A 23,190-nucleotide genomic window follows, 5' to 3' on the forward strand; every position below is an offset into this window, starting at 1 on the left:
GTTTGGAGAGAAAATGTTTTGCTTCTGTTTGTAAGTTGGCAGTCACTGCTGACTACTTTCAGTGCATTAGGTGTGTTCCCAACTTCCTACTGTGTAAATGCATTCAGCTAGGGGAGTTAACCTCCCTTGATGCCTGCTCTGCAACTTCCTGAGTGAGTCAACATTAAATGTACCAATTTGTCTGCCCCGTGTTGAACTCCCCAAATCTTGTAAGCCTATGGTTGCAAGTTTCGAGGTAGTGCTTTTCTTCTTTTAGTCAACTTTACAACACTGTTACATGTATCTATTGGAAAGAAACAGTCAAGCAAAGTTGGGTATTCAAGGAGAGACATTATGGGCCTTTTAGATTTGTTTTGGAAGTTCAGTCACAAGTCCATGATCATGACAGTCAATCTGTAGCTTGACTGTTGTAACTCATTTTGGCAAATAGTGCAGTAGGACTACAAGCACAGATAGCCTTCAAAATGGATTTTTGTGTGCACAGCTAGACTACTCAGGAATACCAGATATACTTTTAAAGATTGTACAGTAAGCTTTTGAAGGCCAGGAAAATGTTCCTCACATAGTAGCACTACTCTAAACTGAGACTTGTATTAATGTAAAAGCTCAGATAAACATTCCACAAAGTTATCCTCCCATATGTTATAAATTAATCGGCAGATCCACTGGATGTCATCACAAAACAATAAAGACCCCTCTTTTTTTTTTAAATACTGTATATAGTGATTTGTGTCCAACTATAAAATGACCAGGCATTTAGGGTTTGTTTTTGTTAAATTTTCCCTTTAAGATTATTGACTTATTAATATACCTATATACTTGGGCTGACTCAGTAAACTGATGCATTCATGAATGCCTGTTTGGTGATCTCAGCACTAAACTAGGAACAGCCAGCAGTTTTTAAAAGCTGCTTTGTATCCCTATGAATTCAAGTTGGAGTTCATTACAAGATGAAATTGGAATCCAGGTGCAATTCTACTTTATTCATAATGTAATATACACACACACACACACACACACACACACACACACACACACACACACACACTACTCAGGACTACTACTTCGGGACAGTGTTATACATCTAGATAAGTTGTGGTTGTAGTTCCCCAGTCCCCCAAATAGGCCTGTATCTGTGGATTTGTCTAAATGGACGTTTTCCGGTTATGAGTTCTGATGAGATTGAGCATACTGTAGTACTGCATGGAATTCAAATTTCATAAACTACAGGCTGAAGCTAATTTTAGCCTAGAGATATTGGTCAGTCACATGACTGATGGATGTATCATTCTGATTGCAGAACACCACAGGGTTACCACAGGGTTACTCGTCAAATCAGACGCACTGGATATCAGTGCTTTTCCCCTGGTGTGCTACAACGTCTTTCTCCCACTTTGATCTGTAGACTTCATCAATTACATCAGTTACAATTGTCCAGAGGAAGTTCTCATGTCTGCCAGAGGGGTAGTACCACAAAATCCAGAGTGAGCAATTGAAAAAACGTCAGGTTGGCCCAATTAGTTCATACCACTTTAGTTTAAATTAACAGGGGGTTCTTATATGAAGTATTGGGTGCTTGATCAATTTGAGACCTTGTGTTGTCTATCCAGTCTAGGTTGAGTAGGTGAACTTCGAGTTATTAGAAACTTCATTCAACACATTGATATCAGTTATAACCTATTCAGCAGAGATTGCGGTATACAGTAGTAGGTCATAATTTTAACTAGCTAATAGTAATTACTGACATATATAGTTCTGCCTCTGATATGTAGGTCTGCCTTTGTACACAGTGAAATCCTCAAGTGTTAATTTTAGGCTGTGTAAAAATGGACACAATTGCATTTTTAAACTCTGTTAAATAACTCTAATTTGACTCTAAAGTGTGTATCTATCTAAACTGTAATAACAGGTGAGCAGTACTTGAGTAGAAAACGACCCTACTTACATGCCACTGCAAATAATTGAGTGTGCATACTGTGTGTAATTGGGGTTGTCAAGTTGGAACCGCCCATATCAAATTTCTTGTTGAATCAGGTTCAAAACACAAATGTCTCAGCTTAGTTGCATTGCATCCGCTCTTAGCGGGAAGGTATTATAAACCTCATTTTTATTTACTTATTACGTCTTGGCAGTTGGCAAAAAGTCTGTGTGTGACGTGACGGCGCGAGTTGGTAAATGGGCGACTTTGTTGGTATTCTTTGCATTGTTCACTCAATAGATCAATGATTCTCTTCAATAATGTATTATTTTATCTTTCAGATCAACAACAGGAAGTGCCTTTCATACAACGCCCCCAACTTGAAGCTCGTCCTGTGAGCCTTTACTCCCTTTAAGGCAGAAAGATACCTCAGCCACATAACCTCTGCCACCATTTCAATTTGTACAACAGCAGCACCTAAAGGAGCGAATGTGGAGGCAGGAGAAGGTCTGCCAAAGGACAACAGTGCAAGAAATTGGGACCATTCTGCATGTTTTTTTTTTTAGCTGAACGTGATATTTCTGGTCACTACCAGTAAAGGAGCACACTTTGAATGTGTCACAGAGCAACACTCTTGCTCACTCTTCCCTCAGTCGGTGTTGGCTGTTACAGAGTGATTCACTGGTCCTCTAGTTTATTCATTGCAACGGATGGAGGGCTCATTGGTGTGCTTTAATAGAGGACTTTTAACACGGAGCCAAACATTTTGATCAACTTATAGTTTTTCTTTTTTATATATATATGGCATATTAGCCAAATATTTGGTTTTAAGGTTTTTAATTTCTACCACAATCCGGTCTCTGGACATGGCTTTGAATAATTTTTCCTCAATAAGGGACACAAAATGGCTAACTCTGGAAGTGTGTCGGCAGTTTCAGAGAGGAACTTGCTCACGTAGTGATGAGGAATGCAAATTTGCACATCCACCAAAGAGCTGCCAGGTTGAAAATGGGAGAGTTATTGCCTGCTTTGACTCACTAAAGGTAAGCAATATCAAGCACACTACATTATGCCTGACAACTTATAATGATACATTGTTATAATAAAAAATAAATGAGCTCGGAGACTTTGGAATCTTTACCCACCCCCCCCCCCCCCCCCCCATGTCCTATATAACTGTAAAAGCAGAAAGTAATTTGTTTAATCACTTAACATTGGTTTTAATTGAAGGCAATTTGCAGCAAGTATAAAAAAAATCACACCTGTGTGAAGTGAGTGGTTCAACTCCGTGTGGGGATCCCCAGGGTGTCCCCGGAACCTCCAGACCCACATGAAAGAGCCCGGGGGGGGGCAGCCTGGTTCCGGCGGGCCGCCCTGTGTCCGAACAGTCGAGAAATGACAGTTACCGTGTGGTAACTGTCACTGTACTGTCGCACCCAAAATCGTGTGTGTGTTTGTGTGTGTGTGTGTGTGTGTGTGTGTGAAACTAGCTAGGGGGTCCCTGTACTGTACTGTCACACGCAAATCATTATATATATATATATATATATATATATATATATATATACACACACGCAATGTTCGTACAGAGCTTTGTGCTTTGGTTGCACCACTCGATAACAAGTTTGTGAGGTTAGGCCACACTCTTCCTAATATTGCAGACAAACACTCACTTCACACTCCTCTTGTTGAATCGAGGTTATGGATGACTGCTGGCTTACAATTGGATTTCAGCTGATTACACCCCACCCCCCCTCCATCCCTGTGCAGTGTGCGGCCAGTTTGGGGTTAATCTGCATTGTGGCTTTCGCTGCTATCACAACACAATGCAGTCATGCCCCCTTGATTATTCTCATGTGGAATCATCATCTTAGTGCCTCAATAGCTAGTCAACATGCCCGGCCAAAGGGCCTATTTTATATATATAGTGTATAACATGATAGACTATGGGTTGTAGTGAACACCAATGAGTATCATCCCAAAAACTACCTTACACTGAATCTAAATTAGCTAATTGTTCAGAGTTTATGTAGTACAAGTAGAGCAGTTATCCTGCTTATGTCTGCATTATTTCCCAGTCATTAATCATCATGATTATTACGAAGTGTCATACTGTTGCCACTGATTATGTTAAACAGTGCATGTATTGAACTGCTCGTCCCCATGGGTCCATATCTACTGTCACGTGTTCTATTGTGATTGATGTCATCCCACCGGGAGAGAGAGAGAAGCCTGCTAAAGTCATGTTTACCAAAAAAACATTTGTTTTGTCATCTTTTGAAGGGACTATATAGGTTTTACAATCTAGTACCTACAGCTCCTTGTCGATTCACAGACATGAAGTTATTGTTTGTTAAAATATTGTGGTGAGAAAACACTAGGCTAATGCCATCAGCAGCTTCAAACGGGATAGAAATGCCCACAGTCGCAACCCACCCACATGTAAAAATTCACATAATATTGACGTGATTTTAATGTCACAGTTGCCTTGTAATTTCTGATACTGTAGCTGGGATTGTATCAAACCTGCATTGCAGTATTTGGTCACACCATCTTTAACCAAATAACCTCCTACAAATACAGTCACTGTAACCTAATGGGAAAGTGTATTATTTATTTTGTACATTCAAACCCTAAGGAACATATTGTGTTTTGAAGCCTAGTGTTTCTTTCTTGTTTTGATATCTGGAATTTGTACAAGCCTTGAAGAATTACATGGAGTCTGTCAAGATGGAAAGGAAGATTGGCTGGGAAATCTGCTATGACTGCAGTCATGTGATGAAGTCACAACTCTTCCTCGTGAATAGCCTGTTGTTTAAGAAAGGTTCTCTAACTAGTTGTCTCTTACTGACATTCACACTGTTATCCTGTCCACTAATACTAACTTGCCAACCATTTGGCAGTATGTATTACAAGCTACACAGTTCTGCTATATAACTAATGGTCTTTTTTTTTCATAGTCCTCTTGTCATGTAGCCACATAAAGGGAATGTGTGATTTTGAAGGACATTTCCAAACTTGGTGGCTGATTTCAGGGTAGCCTTTAAAGTAAAACAATTCACAATTGCAGAATTCCTGTAGTAGGTTTCTGCTGATTGACCAATTATTTCTAACATTCTTGAGCCAACTTGATTCCGTGCATGTGGTGTCTTATAGTAACTAGTATCTCATGACTACTCTCAAATTGGTTAAAGAAAGTCCAACAGAGACTTGTCTTGTCCCCTGCTTGGCTCCATCTTTTTTGAGGGCCTCCTATATTCAGCTATCGGTATAGATTTTTGTCTGTACAGACTGTAGGAGTTTTAAAGTTGTCGGCGAGTCATCAGATCGTTGTACAGGAGTCTTTTCTTTTTATTATTATTATTATTATTATTAAACTATTGATAGCCATCAATCAGGCATCACACACTGCAAGAGTTCACCAAGATGCGATCCAGACCTGATAGGCTCCATTTGTTTTTTTTATTCCAATTAATTTTGACATCTCACGCACGTGCAGGATGCCCTGATACAAGCGTGAGACCAACACAGGACGCCCCTCTCTCTGCGTGCATGCCACACACAGGGGGCGAAATGTTTGTGATAGCTTATAGCCTCCGTGCGCTATAGCGAGACAGGACGTAAAATCTTAATTTTCATTAAATAACTCTGTCTCTCTCCGTATGTGCACACACACAGAGCGCACAAGGTCCAAAAGCTTGCTCTGCACTGTTTATTCCGATGCGGTTTTCAAGTGAAATGCGTTGGTTTTATAGACTATTTAACAGCAACATTGGGTTTGGGCTAATATAGTTACCAATATGTACGACACAGGGATTTACCCAAGGAATAAAGGTTATATATATATGATCATCTATCTATCGATACAGTCGACAGACAGTGTCAGTGAGCACAGCTGTCCTATGCTCTCATTGGCTGTAATACAGGTCTTCTCGGTGTGCGGTCGCAACCCAGTTCCGGAGCCATCTAATAGAAGAGTTGCGATATTGGGTGGTAGAAAACAGCCCAGTCACGTGGTTCATGTACTTGCGCGAGCCCATAAACTCCAATGCATTCTGTAAACTTCTGGTTTAAACCAATAGATGGGTTATGGGTTACTCCGTGCCATGGTGGGAAATAAATAAATAATACAAGTACGATATAATACAAGACTCTCGAGAATGACAGCTTGGCACACGTGGCAGTTACTTTTATTTTTTTAGAAGAGGCAAACTAATATTCTTTATGCCGTTGGCCTGTTTATTTGTATGTTTAAACTTGAAACATTATTGTACTGTAAAATGGTCTCTTTTTCCATGATCCTTTTTAGTATAATAGTATTAGTTTACTATAATTAGATTATTACACGATAATCAACAACACTAACACTTTAATTTAGAACACAGCCAAATCAAATCCTTGTACATACGTATTCAATCAAAGCAAACGGCACAAACTATTAGTTTGCCTCTTCTACAAAAATTTAAGTTACAAGTTACTGTCTTGCGCGTGCCAAGCTGCCATTCTCTTGTACTTATACGATATACTATTTATATATTTTATATATATTTATATACTATATATATATAATACTATTTTTATTTCCCACCACGGAGTAACCATTGCGTATCGGAGGAAAACGTGCAGTGACGGTAGGCCAATCAGAGGCAGGCTTGGCGTTACCATGTCTATGCTCGGACGTAGAATAGATATACGCGTTACCCCCACATGAAGTAAGGGCAAAATGGCCGCCCGTCATGCGGTAAGGGGAACATGTATTTATTCAAGCTGTGGTGGCTTTCAGCCGGTTGCAAGTCATGATTGCTGGCTAATTGTAGCTGCTTCCTGTGTCCTGCCCTCTGATGATTGTTTTGGGTCAGAAGAATCCCCAGCAGAAAAGGAAATGTTGCCAATTCCCTTTGCTGACTGCTAGCATACTATAGTATCGTTATTATTCCAATTCACTTTCTCACTCCTGTGTTATCAGTTTTCCCGTTTAGTAAGTAGAGTAGGTGATCATTGGTAAAGTAGAACCCCTAGACAGGATGGGACTCACTTCACATCTGAAATTAAACGGTCTACTGTACTTTTAGGTTTAATAAAGCTTCAGTTATAGCCTAATACCGAAACATCCACTTACAGGATTATGGTCCAGAAAAATATCATCCTGTAGCGTTATTGAATTATGTATGCTATTTGCTATATAAGCTTACCATTACCTTGCCCAGTGAGAAGAATTATGTCTTTGTGGGGGTTTCTGGAACTCTGACCTGACGCATTAAAGACTTTGAAGGCAATCAGAAGAACCATAACTATATGATATAGAACTGGTTAATGCCCTACTTATGTGTTTACACCATTTACTTTTCAGAGGGATGCAAAGATGTTTATTGCTATGGATAAATAACCTGCATGACATGCACGGTTGCAGAGGCCTCCATTGTGGATTACTTCCTCTTCCATGTTTGACACAGAAGCACAACATTGCTATAAATGGAAATTAATTTTACACTTGTATATTTCTATGGCAAGAGTACTGCTCATTGCAGTAATCTTTAGACTGCCTTCTTCCAACTTCATGCTCTGCAATACTTAAGTATATTTGATTTAAGGTTTTTCAGGAAAGCAGAGGTATCTTAAGTACTGTAACTACTGTACCATATTATACTCTAATGGGATTGTCCTCATGTCCGATTCTGGTTGGGGGACCTGGGTTGCACCTAGTCATCCCTCTGTCCTTCCTTTCCTGTCTCTCTTCACTGTCTAAGTAAAGAGGTGTTGTCAGATAGACAGACCAGCCAGCCACACAATAATTACTTGTGTGAATCAATTATTTACTAGCTTACCACAAAACCAAAGTTAAAAGGCCTTAGGACTTGATAGACAGGGAATACTTTCACTGACACCACAAACTTCACAAAATTCCTTTTAACCTGCTTCCAGAGCACCATAAAGTAAATTCGGTATGAATTTTTGTTTTTCGTTCCATTGCAGCCACTCCCCAGCTTTAGGGCTGTCTGTTTTTTGTGGAGTGGTGTTTAACATTCAGTGTGTGGGTGGGGTGCCCAACTGCCCACCACACCATGCTGCCTTTTACACTAGGATTTGTCATATGTATATGCACTACAAAAAATGTTTACAGCTAATAAAGTTGTTATGAATTAAGACTGCTGTGAACAAATACAGTGACACAGAGACTAGCGTGTTTTACCTATGTCATATAATACACATAAATTGATGGGTGCTGTACTTACAAATAAGGAAAGAAATGGGGCTACAAACAAATCAAAGGACATTTGTTTGTAAATGAGGCTCATTGTTTTATGTACATTAAGGATTACAATTTGGGCCAGATGGTCATTGGCATTCTATAATCGAACTGATGGTTATCTACACTCTACGCTCTCTTTTTATCTTGTAACATAAAAAGCTGGGTTATTACTAATGTGTGGGACGTAGATTCGATTGGTCCCCAACCTTCTTAAAGTATTTTGACCCTAGTATTTCTGGCACTCTCCAGTTGGCGGGTGCCAGAGCCAACAGGAGGCTCTACCTGCCTTGTGTGTTCTTGCTTCAAATTACAATTTAGGCATTTAGCAGACTCTCTTAATCCAGAGCGATTTACAGTAAGGAAGAACAACACATGGTAATACATCAAATGCATACAAATAGTCTATAGACTCATCTAAGAACCTACAGTAGAATATTTATACAATGAATCTACACTAATGTAATGAGTATACACTATAGAGTGCTACAGTATGTCTACATAAAATGCTATCTAAATGACATAAGTTGAGCCTTTGCATATGCCTATATTGCAGGGCTAAAATGGAATTGGAAGAGGTGGGTTTTCAGACTACAGTGGAAGATTAGGAGTGAGTCTCAGCAGTTCTGATTGCAATGGGAAGTTCATCCACAGTTTTAGAGCCAGAAGGGAGAAGAGTCTTAGTGAATGTTCTGCCAGCCTTCCTGTGTTTGCTGATCTGAGCACTTGGAGGTTTATATGGTCCGATCAGTCTTTGAAGATCTGGGGGTGCCATACCTTTTTGGTTGCTTTGAAGGCCAGCATCAGAGTTTTGTACTCGCAGCAACCGAGAGCCAATGGAGGGAGCGGAGAGGGAAGACATTTTGGCTGGTTGAAGACCAAGCGTGCTGCAGCATTCTGGATCAATTGGAGAGGCTTAAGTGCACATGCCGGTAGCCCAGTAAGAGAGTTACAATAGTTACGTTTTTATATGACTGTCTGGATAAGGTGCTGGGCTGAGTCCTGGGTGCGGAAGGGTCTAATCCTTTGAATGTTCTGTACAGTAGTGTAAACCTACAGGATCGAGTGACTGCTGTAATGTGTGCTTTGAATGAGAGCTGTCTAGGACTACACCAAGTTTCTTGGCTGTTGGAACCGAAGTCATCAAGGCGTTGTCTATGGAAATAGTTAGATTCTGCATGGGGCAGGACTTGGCTGGAAAGAAGAGCAGCTCAGTCTTGTCTGGGTTGACTTCCTGCCTAGGGTCCTCCTACGTCTCACACAGACTCGCAGACTATAAGTCTGTGTGGTGTGCATGCATCCGTCCTTGTCTGTGTCACTGTCCTTGTTGCCGTGGTTGAATCTGTCCTTGGGAGTCTCTCTTCCTCCCTCCTCTCGGGAGCCTGGGGGTATTGCTCATTTGTATGAACTGTAGCTTGCTTGGTGCCCTCTTGCGAGTGCTGCAACAGGGGTTGCTGGCCCCTGTTACCCTGCCAGTCTTACTTGGAGGTCAGCAGTCTCTCCAGTGTCCTGACCTTCCTTGGTTGCCACCCAGACTTTCCTGGAAGTCACTGGTTGCCCGGGGAGTTCAGTTTGTAAATACATCAAAGATGCGATTATAATCCATCTATAATGGATAAAGCCTTGGCCTGGAAGAGAGGTCATCAGGTGGTCACTAGCCAACACATTTACTGCCATTCACACATACTTCAAACACACCTGTTGTCTGCCATTAACGAATATATGTGTTAATGTTGTATATTGATTCAGAATGGTCTCGCTATAAGCCATTTTCTTGCAGCGGCGCAGTTGCTAGACAACGCTTGCTTCGGCTTTGCTCTGCCTTTTCCGGATTTCCCTGCCGTCCACTTCCTGTAGTCATTTTGACTTAAAGTAGCGGTGCCATCCAAAAAAGGGGGTAATCGTAAGGCTATCTAATTGGCTAATATTTTGATGATGCCACATTGGGAGTGTAAATCTAAATCAATAACTAAACCAGGAAGTAACTTTATATATTTATTTGTAAATCTGTGCATATAAAATATATTTATTTCCCCTCAAATATCTTAGTTTTACCAACATTGTTCATGTGAAATAGTGTTTTTGCTTATTTATTGAAATTATGAGAATCATTATTTCACTCATTTAGAGCCCTGATGATGGTCCAGGGGTGTAAATCTGAAATTCTGCCCCAGGAGAATGCACCTCGGCTGGGGACACACGGGGCTTGGTGACCGTAGGCTTACGGGACTTGAGTGTGATATTGTGATTATGCAACAGTTACCCTAAAAAATAACACTCCAACTCAATTTCATTGTAACTAAGATATGTGACTATGTTTAGTACCACAGTCATGAGGTATTTAACGCCCACTGATCAATCGTATATATTTGAGGGGCGCTAGCCCCTCCTATGCCCAGCTTTCCTGGTTTGTGTGAACACAAACATTGAAGCTAAAAGTGAGGGCAGAAAAGTGAAGACGGAAAAGTGAGGACGCAAATTGTGATTGGCCGGAATGCCATTTGTGATGATTTGATTGAGCACGGAATGTGATGTATGATGATAAGAGTGCCCCTCACTTCACACGGGTGTGCCACACTCCTGCCACATTCCTGCTTTCTAAGAAGGAATGTTACCTCAACAGAAGTCATCCTTTTAAGCTTGGATTAAACAGTGGACAGCTGCCTCAGTGGTGGCATATCAAATAATTAAAGGGCCCATCATCCTTGTTTGTACAGCCTAAGACATGGCATGACAAAACCCTAGAGCAGTAGTGTAAGAAGACAGATGAGCACTTTGTCTAATTTGGGGGAACAGTGATCTTGTGTTCATAGACCTTCTTTACATTTTCTGTTTAAATCTGGCTATTTAATTTGGTGATGAATAGGGATGGGCTGGACTGGAGGACACATCTCGCTCAATGCAGGCTAATTTAAATATGTGCACCCCCTTTTTTATGAACAAGGCTAAATTGTGTACACTGACCATGACCAGCTGTTTTAGCTCCTCTGTAGGCCTGCTAAACAGTTATTCTGTGTCCCATTGATGAGGGATAGTGTCTCATTCATATGCAATGTAAATTACACACTACTAGATTTTAAAATCTTTTAGCATACAAAAATGTGTTCTGTGAATCAGTAGTTGGTTACCATGATATAAAAGCACCACTATTGGAAAACATATATTGGATAAATTATTAGGCCTATTTGTAAGAGATGAACATAATAGTTTGTTCCTAAACTCTTGAAACGAAATATTTCTTTATTAACATGCTCTCTGAATGCAAATAAAATGTAATTATCTCATTTAATTGTAACAGTGCTTTGTTTAGGCTATGTTATCTGAATATGTAATGCAATATTGAATATAATCTGCAGGCTGTAGGTGACCGAAACAGTAAGATGATAGACCTTATGCAATAGCTCATCAAAGTGTCATTCCTTAATGAATATTAATTGTAGGTTAAATCCACATGGACAGTTATGGGAAATAATTATTGATTCTCTTGGGAGAAAATGCAATTGAGTTGAAATTAGTTCTCTGCTCATTTGAAGGATTTACTATATGAAAATGTAGGACAAAAGAGGCTAATCTCTGATTAGGCTAATTCACTTGCTTGATTGACAGATATGACAGCATTAGGCTAATTATGCTGTCAAGTCCATTAGGATAGGATATAATATGATATGATAATATCCTGTTATTTATAAGCACATGTTGCTCACATATCAGCTCAAGGCTATTGAATATAATTTCCATCTATTTCAAGTGACTGTAAAGAGATGTTTTGGTGAATATACATTGTACAGTATACTGTATTATATACTGTAATATACACCATGGTATATGTTAGTAAATGGTAGTATAAACACAAATTCACAATTAGGATTTGTTCACACTACAGTATGACTGGGGGTTTTTTTTGCCCCTTAAATGTCTGATGTGTGGTTGGAATCGGCATAACATATATGGATTTTGGATGCAGATATAGAGGATAATTCAAGCTTTTCGTACAGCTGCAAATTGTTGGTGACTTGTTTGATGCTTAAATTTTATACAATTAGATGGGACTTTTCTGTTTGGATGTATGGGTTCAGGTTGTCGGTGGGAAAATGCACCTAGTTACCACCCTGCCATTAACTTATAGGGCAAGATGGCTGCAGTGTGCAAACTGTGCATATGGTCAATTATTGGGGCAGAGTGAAATCATCCAAGCAATGAGGGGAGGGCCCATAGGTGGAGGGCTTCAATGAGGGGAGGGCCCATAGGTGGAGGGCTTCAATGAGGGGAGGGCCCATAGGTGGAGGGCTTCAATGAGGGGAGGGCCCATAGATGGAGGGCTTCAATGAGGGGAGGGCCCATAGGTGGAGGGCTTCAATGAGGGGAGGGCCCATAGGTGGAGGGCTTCAATGAGAGGAGGGCCCATAGGTGGAGGGCTTCAATGAGGGGAGGGCCCATAGGTGGAGGGCTTCAATGAGGGGAGGGCCCATAGGTGGAGGGCTTCAATGAGGGGAGGGCCCATAGGTGGAGGGCTTCAATGAGGGGAGGGCCCATAGGTGGAGGGCTTCAATGAGGGGAGGGCCCATAGGTGGAGGGCTTCAATGAGGGGAGGGCCCATAGATGGAGGGCTTCAATGAGGGGAGGGCCCATAGATGGAGGGCTTCAATGAGGGGAGGGCCCATAGGTGGAGGGCTTCAATGAGGGGAGGGCCCATAGATGGAGGGCTTCAAGACACTGCAGAACCTTGGAGTAACTAGAGGTTTGGGCTGTTATGCGGTCCTCACCTCTACGCTGCACTGTTAAACCGACTCATAGACTTGGAGGGCTTTGTCAGACTACCCGTTGTGCCCATCAGGCTGTGTCCCTTTTTATGCCCATATATGGTCATGGTCATGGATATATCTGTATCTGTCGGTGCCCCCTGGTGTTCAATGACAGATCAAATTAAAAAAAGTAAGATGAAGTATCTGCTACTCAATGACGTCCCCCATTCTTCATTTGTCATTGTTGTGTTAATAAATATTTAATGGGAAATCTCACTAGTCACCACAGTTTTAGAAGAACTCCTACAATATACATTTCCATGGTTGACGTTGAAACGGACCCAATTGAAAAAGAGCCACTGACCCACAACCTTCAGTTTCTGATCTCCTCTTTCTCTCTGAATACAGGGCCGGTGCTCAAGAGAAAACTGCAAGTATCTTCATCCACCTTCGCACTTAAAAACCCAATTGGAGATAAACGGACGCAACAATCTCATTCAGCAGAAGACGGCAGCAGCCATGCTGGCACAACAAATGCAGTTCATGATCCCAGGAACAAGCATGCAGCCTGTGGTGAGTTGCTCATACTCCACCTGCAACTACCACTGACTTCTTCAAGTTTTTTACCCTTTATGATTTCATTTAACATTACATTATAATAAACTATAACCTCTCCCCTCATAGCACACATTTCCTGTATCGCAGGGACTTGGTTCCAACCCTGGTCTCAGCTATGCTCCGTATATTACACACATGAGCCATGGAATGGGCCTCGTTCCCACGGAGATCATGCCCAGCACGTCCGTCATGGTCTCCGGAAGCCCGCCCGTCAATGTCCAGACCTCCTCCTCTTCCTCCTCCCCCACACAGAAGCTACAGCGCACAGACAAACTAGAGGTATCGCAACAACACATGCATGGGTCCATTCTACATACGGTACACACAATATGAAATCTTAGTAATAGGAAGAGTCGATGCAGCCCCCAAAATGAATCTTGTTTTTTACCTGCGACTTCACTTTAATTCGGTCCCCACCTAGGTATGCCGTGAGTTTCAGCGGGGAAACTGTGCAAGAGGGGAGACGGACTGCCGCTTCGCTCACCCCAATGACAGTCCCATGATAGACACCAGTGACAACACAGTCACCGTTTGCATGGACTACATTAAGAGCCGCTGCTCCAGGGAGAAGTGCAAGTATTTCCACCCGCCTGCACACTTACAGGCCAAAATCAAAGCCAGTCAGCAGCAGGTCAACCAGACAGTGGCAGCCCAGGCCGCACAGGCAGCTGCTGTAGCCATGGTAAGACAGATGCTTTTAAGCCTACATTTTCCAGCGAAAAACTAATTTTTCACTCGAAAATCTATGTATGACAAAGTATTTACGTACTCTCCTGACTTCTGGAGCATATTAGGCTATGACTTTTAAATAAAATCATAGCCTAAGTCAACGTGAGATTAAAAAAAAGAATAGTGCCACAGTCACCAGGTTCACCTAAAACATCATAGAATGTGGAGCACTGCTTTTTATTTAATATATAATATAGAGGGAAAAAACTGTTGTGGCATAAAATAAACAAAACCAAAACCTGAGTAGCAGTGTAGAGTGATTTGATAATAAACTGTCACGTAAAAGCTTTATGGGCTCATTTATAACCGCAAAGTGTGGCAGTGACATTTTTTAATTAGATCTGTCATTGAACATACACCAGGCATTTAATACAGTAGAATGGCTTGTTGAGTAGTTTCACAGATAGATGCTAATGAAAACTTTAAGCAATGGCTAGCCATCTTCCACTATGACTCCACTAAGTGCCTGCCTGGTAAAGTGCAATAACTCCAAATGCCACAGTATTAATCATGACATAGGCTAAGTTAATTATCTAAAAGTTTAATTTGACCACCTTCTTCTGCTCTTAATTACTTTGCAAACTTTTGTTGAGTGAAACAACTCATTTTCTTATTGTGTTACTGTAGTTTGTACTAATCTGAAAGGTCTTCTTTAGGCCTAGCAGATGATGTCTAAAAGCTTATAAACAACATCTTTAAATATTGGCACTTATTTCTGTTCCTCGCTGATTATTATGGATGCCGTTGACAGACTGCCCTTGTAGACCCACTACTTGACATTGTCTTTTGTGTATTCCATTTTAAGTGGTTAGTATTCCATTTACATTTTCTGTGTTTTATTTTGTGCATGCCACGTTTAGATGCTCTGTTATTCTGGTATAAAACTGGTATACAGAAACCTAAAGAAACTATTAGTGTAAGAAATCAACCAAAGGTCATACCTTGGATATTATATTTTATTTAATAGTAAACGGAGCTCCACATTCTGTGCTTTTTCATATTAGAGAAATATTATTCTTGTGTGACATTGTGGACTTTGGCTACCTTTTAAATTTGTGAATGCTCAGAATCAAAATCTGCTTTATCTCGTGGATAAAACGAAGTAATCTTGTTCATGAAATATCAACATGAAATGTAATGTTGTGGTTGTATGCTTTACCTAATTATATCTTGTGTAGACTAGATTATCATTCTTAGAGTGGTAGCTGCAATATTTCTATTATGATTAACAATCACTGATTAACCAATTATTTCAAGTGATCAATCTAAATAACGATCTGAAAATAACTATGGCACTGTAGAGTATTCTAAATCGTATTAATTGATGCTTTTGATTAATAGTATATGCTGGCATACTAATTGAGAAGTTACACACTGTAGTTAGCCTAGCTGTGTGTCCTTGGATCAGTTATTTTGGTTACTGCGCATGTGTATTGTTTTTGTATGTGGTATACTACATTCAGATTATTTTGTTTTTTGTTTTTTTTCCTTCTCACCTATCCACAATGCAATGCTGTTCCCCCATGACGCACCTCTGCTTGCTGTTACCTGTATGTTAATACGCTTGAATCCCATTGGCCCACTGCCATCATGTGCTCGCTGCCTGCTATTAAAAGACTCAGTCGACTGCCAAAGCAATGAAGCGACCCCTCGAGGCGACTGTAGACCTGGTACTTTGACCTTTTGCTTTGCATGTAGCTATTAATTATACTGTAATAACACTAAAGTTTTTGATTTTTGTCATTTTGTTGTACAACCACTTAAATACTCATGTATCGTTATTAGTGTATATCTTTTTTTTAATCTCCCATCAGTTTAATTAATTTGAAGGATGTTTTTAGATGTGCTTGGTTGAAGCATTATTGCCATTCACATTGTTTTATCATAAATGCTTGCTTGATTTTTGTCATCCTGTGGTAGTGGTAACCTTTTTATAGTGGTGTCTAGGCTGTTGTTGTTTGTTTTTTTAAGAATACTATGTACAGTTTTTAGAGTATGCGCCTCTTAATTTAAACTTTGAGATACGACTGCATTGCTCAATGAAAGAAACCGATTTGAGCGATGCTGTTGTATGACAAAGTACAATATAAACTAGATTTTTAACCAAACAAAACGGCTATTATGAGGGAGGTTGACTGAGTTATGTCTTGTCACTTGCAGGCCTTTCCCCATAGTGTCCTGCAGCCCCTACCAAAGAGACAAGCATTTGAGAAGAGCAACGGTGCCTGCTCTCTCTTCAACCCCAGCTTTTTGCACTACCAGCAGGCTTTGGCCAATGCACAGTTCCATCAACCCTCGTTCTTTCCACACGGTAGGTCCAAAAGCAAACGTATCTTCTTATGTCCTTCATGATTTACTGTACATGGTCTGTTTCTTTCTTCTGCATGAGTCAGTATTCCTTAAATATGTACCGGTATGTGTAAATCATGCTCCAGATTATTTATTTATTTTCAGGAGCAGGAGGATGTGGGGGATTACATGCGTTTTCATATTTCTGACGGACACAAATAGAAATAGTAATGAAATTAGATGGGTCTGTAATCAGTGTGTTCAGAATGTGCTTACTAAGCGTAATAAATGTAATTGGCCCATTATTAAGACCTTGATCCCTGGGTATTAGTGCCTACATAGAGGCCCAGTATGTTGGAGGACATCTGCTTGGTTCCAGACCAAGTTGAGTAAATCACTTGTGTGTTGTACATTGTTTGGAGTCCTGAATACTAGTTTGTAGTTATACATTGTTTGGAGTCCTGAATACTAGTTTGTAGTTAAACATGAAACTTAACAGTAAACTATGAACTTTAATCCACTTTTTGTGGCATCTTTTAATCAACAGGAGCAGACAGTATATGAACAGACAGGAACAGTGTGCTGCCTTTTACTAATTTGGTGTTTTGTCTCGGTGCCTTGCTCTTGTATGTTTGCTTCAGTTACATTATTAGTTTGTTCTGCATGCTTATTCCTTTGGGAGAAAACAAATTAAAGAATGCCTCACCACTCTACAATATACTGTGGGATTTTTTTGCTTCTGGCTCACTTAACTAAATAACTTACTAATTAAGTTTATTTAAAGAAATTTGCTTTCCATAGAGGTGCTCACATCTGTTTATTTGTGGGATATGTGTAAATCATGCTTCGAAGTAGTCTCAACCTAACCTGTTTTCCACTTTCCATTACATAATCACACAGGGTCAGTGTTGTGCATGAGTCCTACCGGTGTTGGTAGGTCCCTTGCTTATTTTTTTTTGTAATGTCTTGTAATGAATGGAGTCCATGGGTTGAAAGTTTGTTCTGTTGATTTAAAAGTCATGCTTGTTATTTTAATACGGCATGGTTAAACATGACTTCTAATCAAGGGGAACTATTAAGCAATACACATAGAGGCACACATTTCAGAATCACCTGAAAGAAGGTGTGTGTGTGTGTGTGTGTGTGTGTGTGTGTGTGTGTGTGTGTGTGAATCTGAAAATATGTTGGGAATATTTCACAACAAACTATTCATTTTGCCTCATTCATTCAGGTTGATGCTTATATTCTTTAAAAATAATAAAACTAAATAAACAACGTCGCTATATCTACGTGTGATCTAATCATGTTCTGTATGCATGTACTCATGACACAAATGGCAGTTTAAATTGATGCAAATTAATCACAGGAAATAAACGCATAGTATGTTTCACATGGGAATCAATGCTTTGATAGGTTTAGCTTCATTATATGCCATCTCCCTCTTGGGATGTTAAAATATGGACACATTTCCTAGGCTGCTTCTGTTATTAGCCTTCCTCTATTATGCCCCCCTCCCCCTGCTGTCTTGCTTTGCTGTGTGATTGCATGCCATCTGCTGGTCTAACCCAATGATGGCTTGCTGCTAATGTCATTCTGTATTCACCCGGCAAGGGAGAGACAGAGGGAAAACGTTGCTATAGTTACCATAATGCTCCACCTACCTTCTCATTGCTTTCATGGTTCCCTTCCTGAAAAGTCCCCATGATGTACAGTGCTACGCCTGCTACTGTCTCTGCAGCATCTACTCCTGCCACAAGTGTTTCCTACGCAGCAACAGCACCAGCCAATCAGGTTTGCTCCTTTTTAAAGCTTTCTTTCATAAATCCTGGATCTCTAAATAAGTGCATATTATTATTATTATTATTAGTAGTAGTAGTAGATTATTAAATAGGATTAGTGCTTTGTTATCTTTGCACTAACATACTCACATGGTCCATCACAGATTACTCTAGAGACCTGTTGTTAAGCTGTATGTATTAATTGTGCTTATGATAGTCTGCACTTCTTTAGAGATCTCTCATCTGCATACAGTAGTCGTGTTGCATACGTTTCTTTTTTGCATGTTTTGCTTTTTTCTGTGTTTTTTTTTTTATCAACATAGTTAGAAATTATCTGTCTTAGCTACTCTACCCTACCCTGATCCGGGGGGGGGGGGGGGGGGTGTGCTCTCACATACATTAGTATGTTTAATTGAGTGAGAGGATGGTTGTTGCAGATTTGAGACTTTACTTCACCTCCACTGCCCTAGACCAAGTCATTAAATGGTAGCAAGAGGTGAAGTAGGTGTTTGTGCCAAAGATTAACCTTTACTTTCTAATCTCAAGGCATGTACTGTTGTTGCACATGTGGTGGTATTCAAATATATTGATTATAATACCTCCTTTCTTCCACATCACACTGGAGTCGACTGAGATTTGCTGATCTTTTAGCAAGTCTGTATGTTTTAATTTAATTCTGGAAATTGTTTAGACATTATTTACACGCTGATTCCAAATCCATGTAAGCAACTGATTAATACTTTCTTCTAAGAAAAACAAGACACATTGACCCGGGCCTGTTCCTGGTGAGTGCAAATAGTGAGTGACATCTTTTTTGTTTTTGTTTTTTACCTCTGAAACAGATCATCCTCAAGTAACCACCCGAAACGGACGCGAGTGCCAAGTTGCTGCCATTAAAGGCGCTAAACAGCCCTCCTGTAAATACCACATTAACTCAATACACAGTCTACATCAAGCTGCATGCTGACTGGAAGATTACCAATGTAAACATAACCTTGATCTCTGGTAACACAATGCATAGGAGGAGTGCTAGGATTATACTGTTAGATATACTGTACAGTATGTCACAGGATTATTATACCGCACACACATAATTGGAGATAGTAAAGAATTTAATCACAGATATAGTTAAGAGTTTAATGAATTATATTTAACAAGCACTTATTTCCTTCTCCTTTTTAACATTTCTTGTAAACTCACAGAACATGTATGTCTCACAGTAATGATTGTTTATCTGGTGCCAGATGGATGTTTTTTTCTTTTTAATGAACTATAGAAAAAACACTAATATTTTAACCCTGCATTGTAAAGGTCACATTTGGCATCTCGGTCAGTCTCTCTCAGAAGTTCATTAAGAAAGCCACCTAAATGGGGCTGCTTTTTGTTCAACCTCTTGGCATCCTCATATAGTAGAACAGGATCAGTGCTCCACCTCCTGGTGTGCCTTTGCCTTGCATATGTGTTAGTTACATACTGTAACCCCTGTTTCTATGAGTATAGAATGCGCCTTCTAAGAGCTATTGTACATGTGGGGTTAACCCTGTACCCAGCAAACATGTCATCGTTAGGTAATCGGGATTAATTCATGTGTTGGTGCACAAGGAGAAATATTACTAAATGGAAAGAGAGGAAATTGATGATATGAAAAAAGTTTTAACCTCTATATTGGCCATATTGCTATAAACAAACCACTACCTTGAACACTCAAATTACAATTTTATACTGTTATACTGTACCATTCCCAAAAATTCATGTCGGCAAATGGTTAAAATAACTTCACATTTATAGGTGTATTAGACTTGGCCTCGACAAAGATTGAAGAAATGTTTGCTGGGTAGTTATAGATCTTAAAAAGCGAAGTTTATACAAAATAGAAAAGCAGTTTGAATGAGACATTGCTGCTGAATAGTTTTTTTTTCTTCCTATGTTAAAGTAGTAAATCGACTGTGATTCTGAAAGTTTTATTCTCGAGAATTGTATATAGTGCGACACCATCTCATTGGCCTGAGTTTTGGTTGGATTGTTGCATTCTCAAGAGATTCACACTTGAAAAGTAATGGTGTTCGCCCCACTATTTGATGTCATAGGGACTGAAATAGACATAGCTTGTGAGCTATGAATCCTAAATCTAATCGTTGTTAATCCTGAGTTATTTGAATGTTAGAAGTGCCTAAAGAATCATACGGTGACAACTAAACATCAGACTTTGTGTGACAATTACTAAACTATTGACAGTACAATTCCTCTTACTTTCAGAGTACTCCAATCTAAATAAATGATTAGGTTCTATGATACTAATTTGGTGCATTGGTATTCTCTGTACAAGTATAGATTTAGTCTTTCAGCAGATTGTCATTATTCTTTGTATAACTGTATCAATGATTTATCATTCAACAGAATTGTATTTTGTTTGACCTAAAGTTAAGCGACCCTAGTTTCCAGCTAAGGAGAAGATATGAAAGATGTTCAGAGGAGGAACGTTTGTCTATTCATGAGTCTCAATATGTATAATGCACATTATCTACAGTACACTTGGTCACAAACTTGTCAAGTAGAATGATAGACAAATAGATGTATTGGTGATGTTTAGGTGTGGTATGATGCTTTATCACATTATGCAATTTAAAGTACTTCATTATATCCTACTGTTGCCACACTTCTGTGCTGTTTGAAACTAGCACCAGACAGAGTGGACCTTTTGGCTGGTAAGATGTAAATGAAGAAAAAAGAAAAAAAAAAAGAAAACCTTTTCATTTAGATGTGTATTGTTTTTTTTCAGCCATCTTTTGTATATTTCATTATCAATATTTTATTTTGCATATGTGCAAATGGTTTAACTTTCCTTTTAGTTTTACATTATTTTCCCTTCCTTAATATCTTTTGTGTGTCCGAAATCAGTTTGCATACAAATACGGTAAAAGTTATGCGTATAGACAGACAATCCACATAGAGACTTTGGGTATTCTCGATCTCTTTATTAGTACAATATGTTTCCAATTTCATTGCAAAACTTTTTACACATTGTTGGATGGACTATACGGAATATACTTACAATAGTTTATTAGTTTAGCATTAGTTATAGAACACATTTTTATAATGTATTCTGATATTTTAAAAATGAATGTAATTTATTAAGCTGACCTTAGATCTGCTGGAGGTTCCTCAAAGGGCCGTGTCCTGTTACAGTAGCCTATGAAAAGCTGCCTGTGTTCAGGGATTGACTGTTGGAGCCATGTTGAGCTTAAACATCTCATCCTTGTCACCGCTTTGCCACCTGTGCAGGACGATACCTAAGCATGAGCAAGGCCGTACAGTTTCCTTTGTTATGTATAAAATGTATTGGATAGGTCACATTTTACAAAAAAGGAAAAAAAAGAAAGAAAAAATGCGTTTCTTTATAGTGTGGTATATCATAACTGCATTGAGTTGTTGCTGTGGCAACCTGAAGTTATAGTGATGAAAAATGTATTTTTGTAGGTGATGAAACTCTTGTTTTCTTTTTCTGCAACATAACTCATTATACATTGTACTGCCAGAATATTTTTTATTTTAATGGCAACAATAGCCTTCTGGTATTTGAAAGTGTCATGCTCCTGTAACACAGCATACCCATTTTTCATTTAATACAGGTTTTTTTAATGGCATGCTAACATCTCACAGTAAAAATAAATCCCCAATAGAATAATCTGATTGCTGACAGAAATACCAAGGACTCGGATAAAAGTTGTTTATTGGAAACACAGATGTTTAGAATTGCACTTTGTCCCCAGAATTTAATTCATTTGTGTGACATTTAGAACTAATTTCAATTGCAAACTAAAAAGGCATATTTCACAATGTAAATACCAGTATTGTAAGCTTGGAAACATAATTTCATTTTTTTTTGACATGCTTGAATGCCATGTAAGATTCATCTGCACATGAGTCATTTGATATTTTAGTTCACCCACTCAAAAAAGATGTGGACAGTCAGAATGTTTGCTCTTACTGATGGAAACATAATTCTAAGCACTTTCTGAGCAGTTGGTAAACTGAGCAGACAAGTTCTTTTGTGAACTTTGCCTTATCTCTGGCCTATTGTTCTTAAGTTACTGTGTGTTTCTGTAATTCTGTTAATTATTAAGACATTTATATAGTATGTTAGACATTTAGTTTTCAGTAAAAAAAAGTTTCCATTTTGAGGCCACAGATTGTAAAACAAACTATTGGATTACAATGCTTGATGAATAGACTGGTTAGCATGCCATTATAAATGGCTATGCTAAAGCTTCTGCAGAACTCTGTTGAAAGCCTGATTTATACTTTGTCATTGCTGAAAATAGCAGATTTAAAAACCTCAACAATTGTGTTGTGAGCTTGTAGATCGGCATTTCCAGCTTCATACAACAGTATAAATTAGGCAAAAGATGCTGTGCCAGTGCCGCTTGGTTCCATCTGTAATGCCATAGACGAGGCCGACAACCTACATATAAATTTGATTCATTTTAAATGTTTGTGATTTTTAAATATTTTATTTGTGTATAATTGTTATTTTTATGTGAATAGTTTTGTTCCAGTAAATCCAAAATTGTGTAAAGGCTAATGTTAAAGAAAATAAAGTTGAGTAAATCCATGCTTTGTATCCTGTGTTTGTGTATATGTATTGCACATTTGTTGGTGTATTTTTTATTTTATGTAGGCTATTTACAGAATAGCGGAATGACACACACACACACACACACACATATATATATATATATATATATATATATATATATATATATATATATATATATATATATATATATAGATAGATATTATTTCAGCACTTGTTAAGAATATACACTTTAGGCCTAGGCCTGCATGGAACATTTTAGACATTGTTTTAGT

General features: G+C 39.1%; 1 protein-coding gene across 12 annotated transcripts in view; it reads left to right on the plus strand.

Annotated features, from left to right (window-relative positions):
- Positions 1–22,934, plus strand: part of mbnl2 (muscleblind-like splicing regulator 2) — a 26,413-nt gene extending 3,479 nt beyond the window's left edge. For 5 of the 12 annotated variants that reach the window (XM_083777528.1, XM_083777532.1, XM_083777533.1 and 2 more), the window contains 9 exons: positions 2,260–2,961; positions 13,316–13,480; positions 13,592–13,804; positions 13,947–14,207; positions 15,871–15,924; positions 16,415–16,565; positions 17,444–17,476; positions 18,240–18,334; positions 19,164–22,934. In XM_083777528.1, the coding sequence (XP_083633654.1) occupies positions 2,785–2,961; positions 13,316–13,480; positions 13,592–13,804; positions 13,947–14,207; positions 15,871–15,924; positions 16,415–16,565; positions 17,444–17,476; positions 18,240–18,334; positions 19,164–19,178 (1,164 nt within the window). In that variant the 5' untranslated portion in view covers positions 2,260–2,784 and the 3' untranslated portion in view covers positions 19,179–22,934. The remainder of the gene's footprint in view (positions 1–2,259; positions 2,962–13,315; positions 13,481–13,591; positions 13,805–13,946; positions 14,208–15,870; positions 15,925–16,414; positions 16,566–17,443; positions 17,477–18,239; positions 18,335–19,163) is intronic. The other 7 variants (XM_083777538.1, XM_083777537.1, XM_083777529.1 and 4 more) reach the window with 7 other exon arrangements.
- Positions 22,935–23,190: the final 256 nt, after the last annotated feature.

Source organism: Protomyctophum parallelum (assembly GCF_964188405.1).
Source record: "Protomyctophum parallelum genome assembly, chromosome: 11".
Classification (NCBI taxonomy): Eukaryota; Metazoa; Chordata; class Actinopteri; order Myctophiformes; family Myctophidae; genus Protomyctophum; species Protomyctophum parallelum.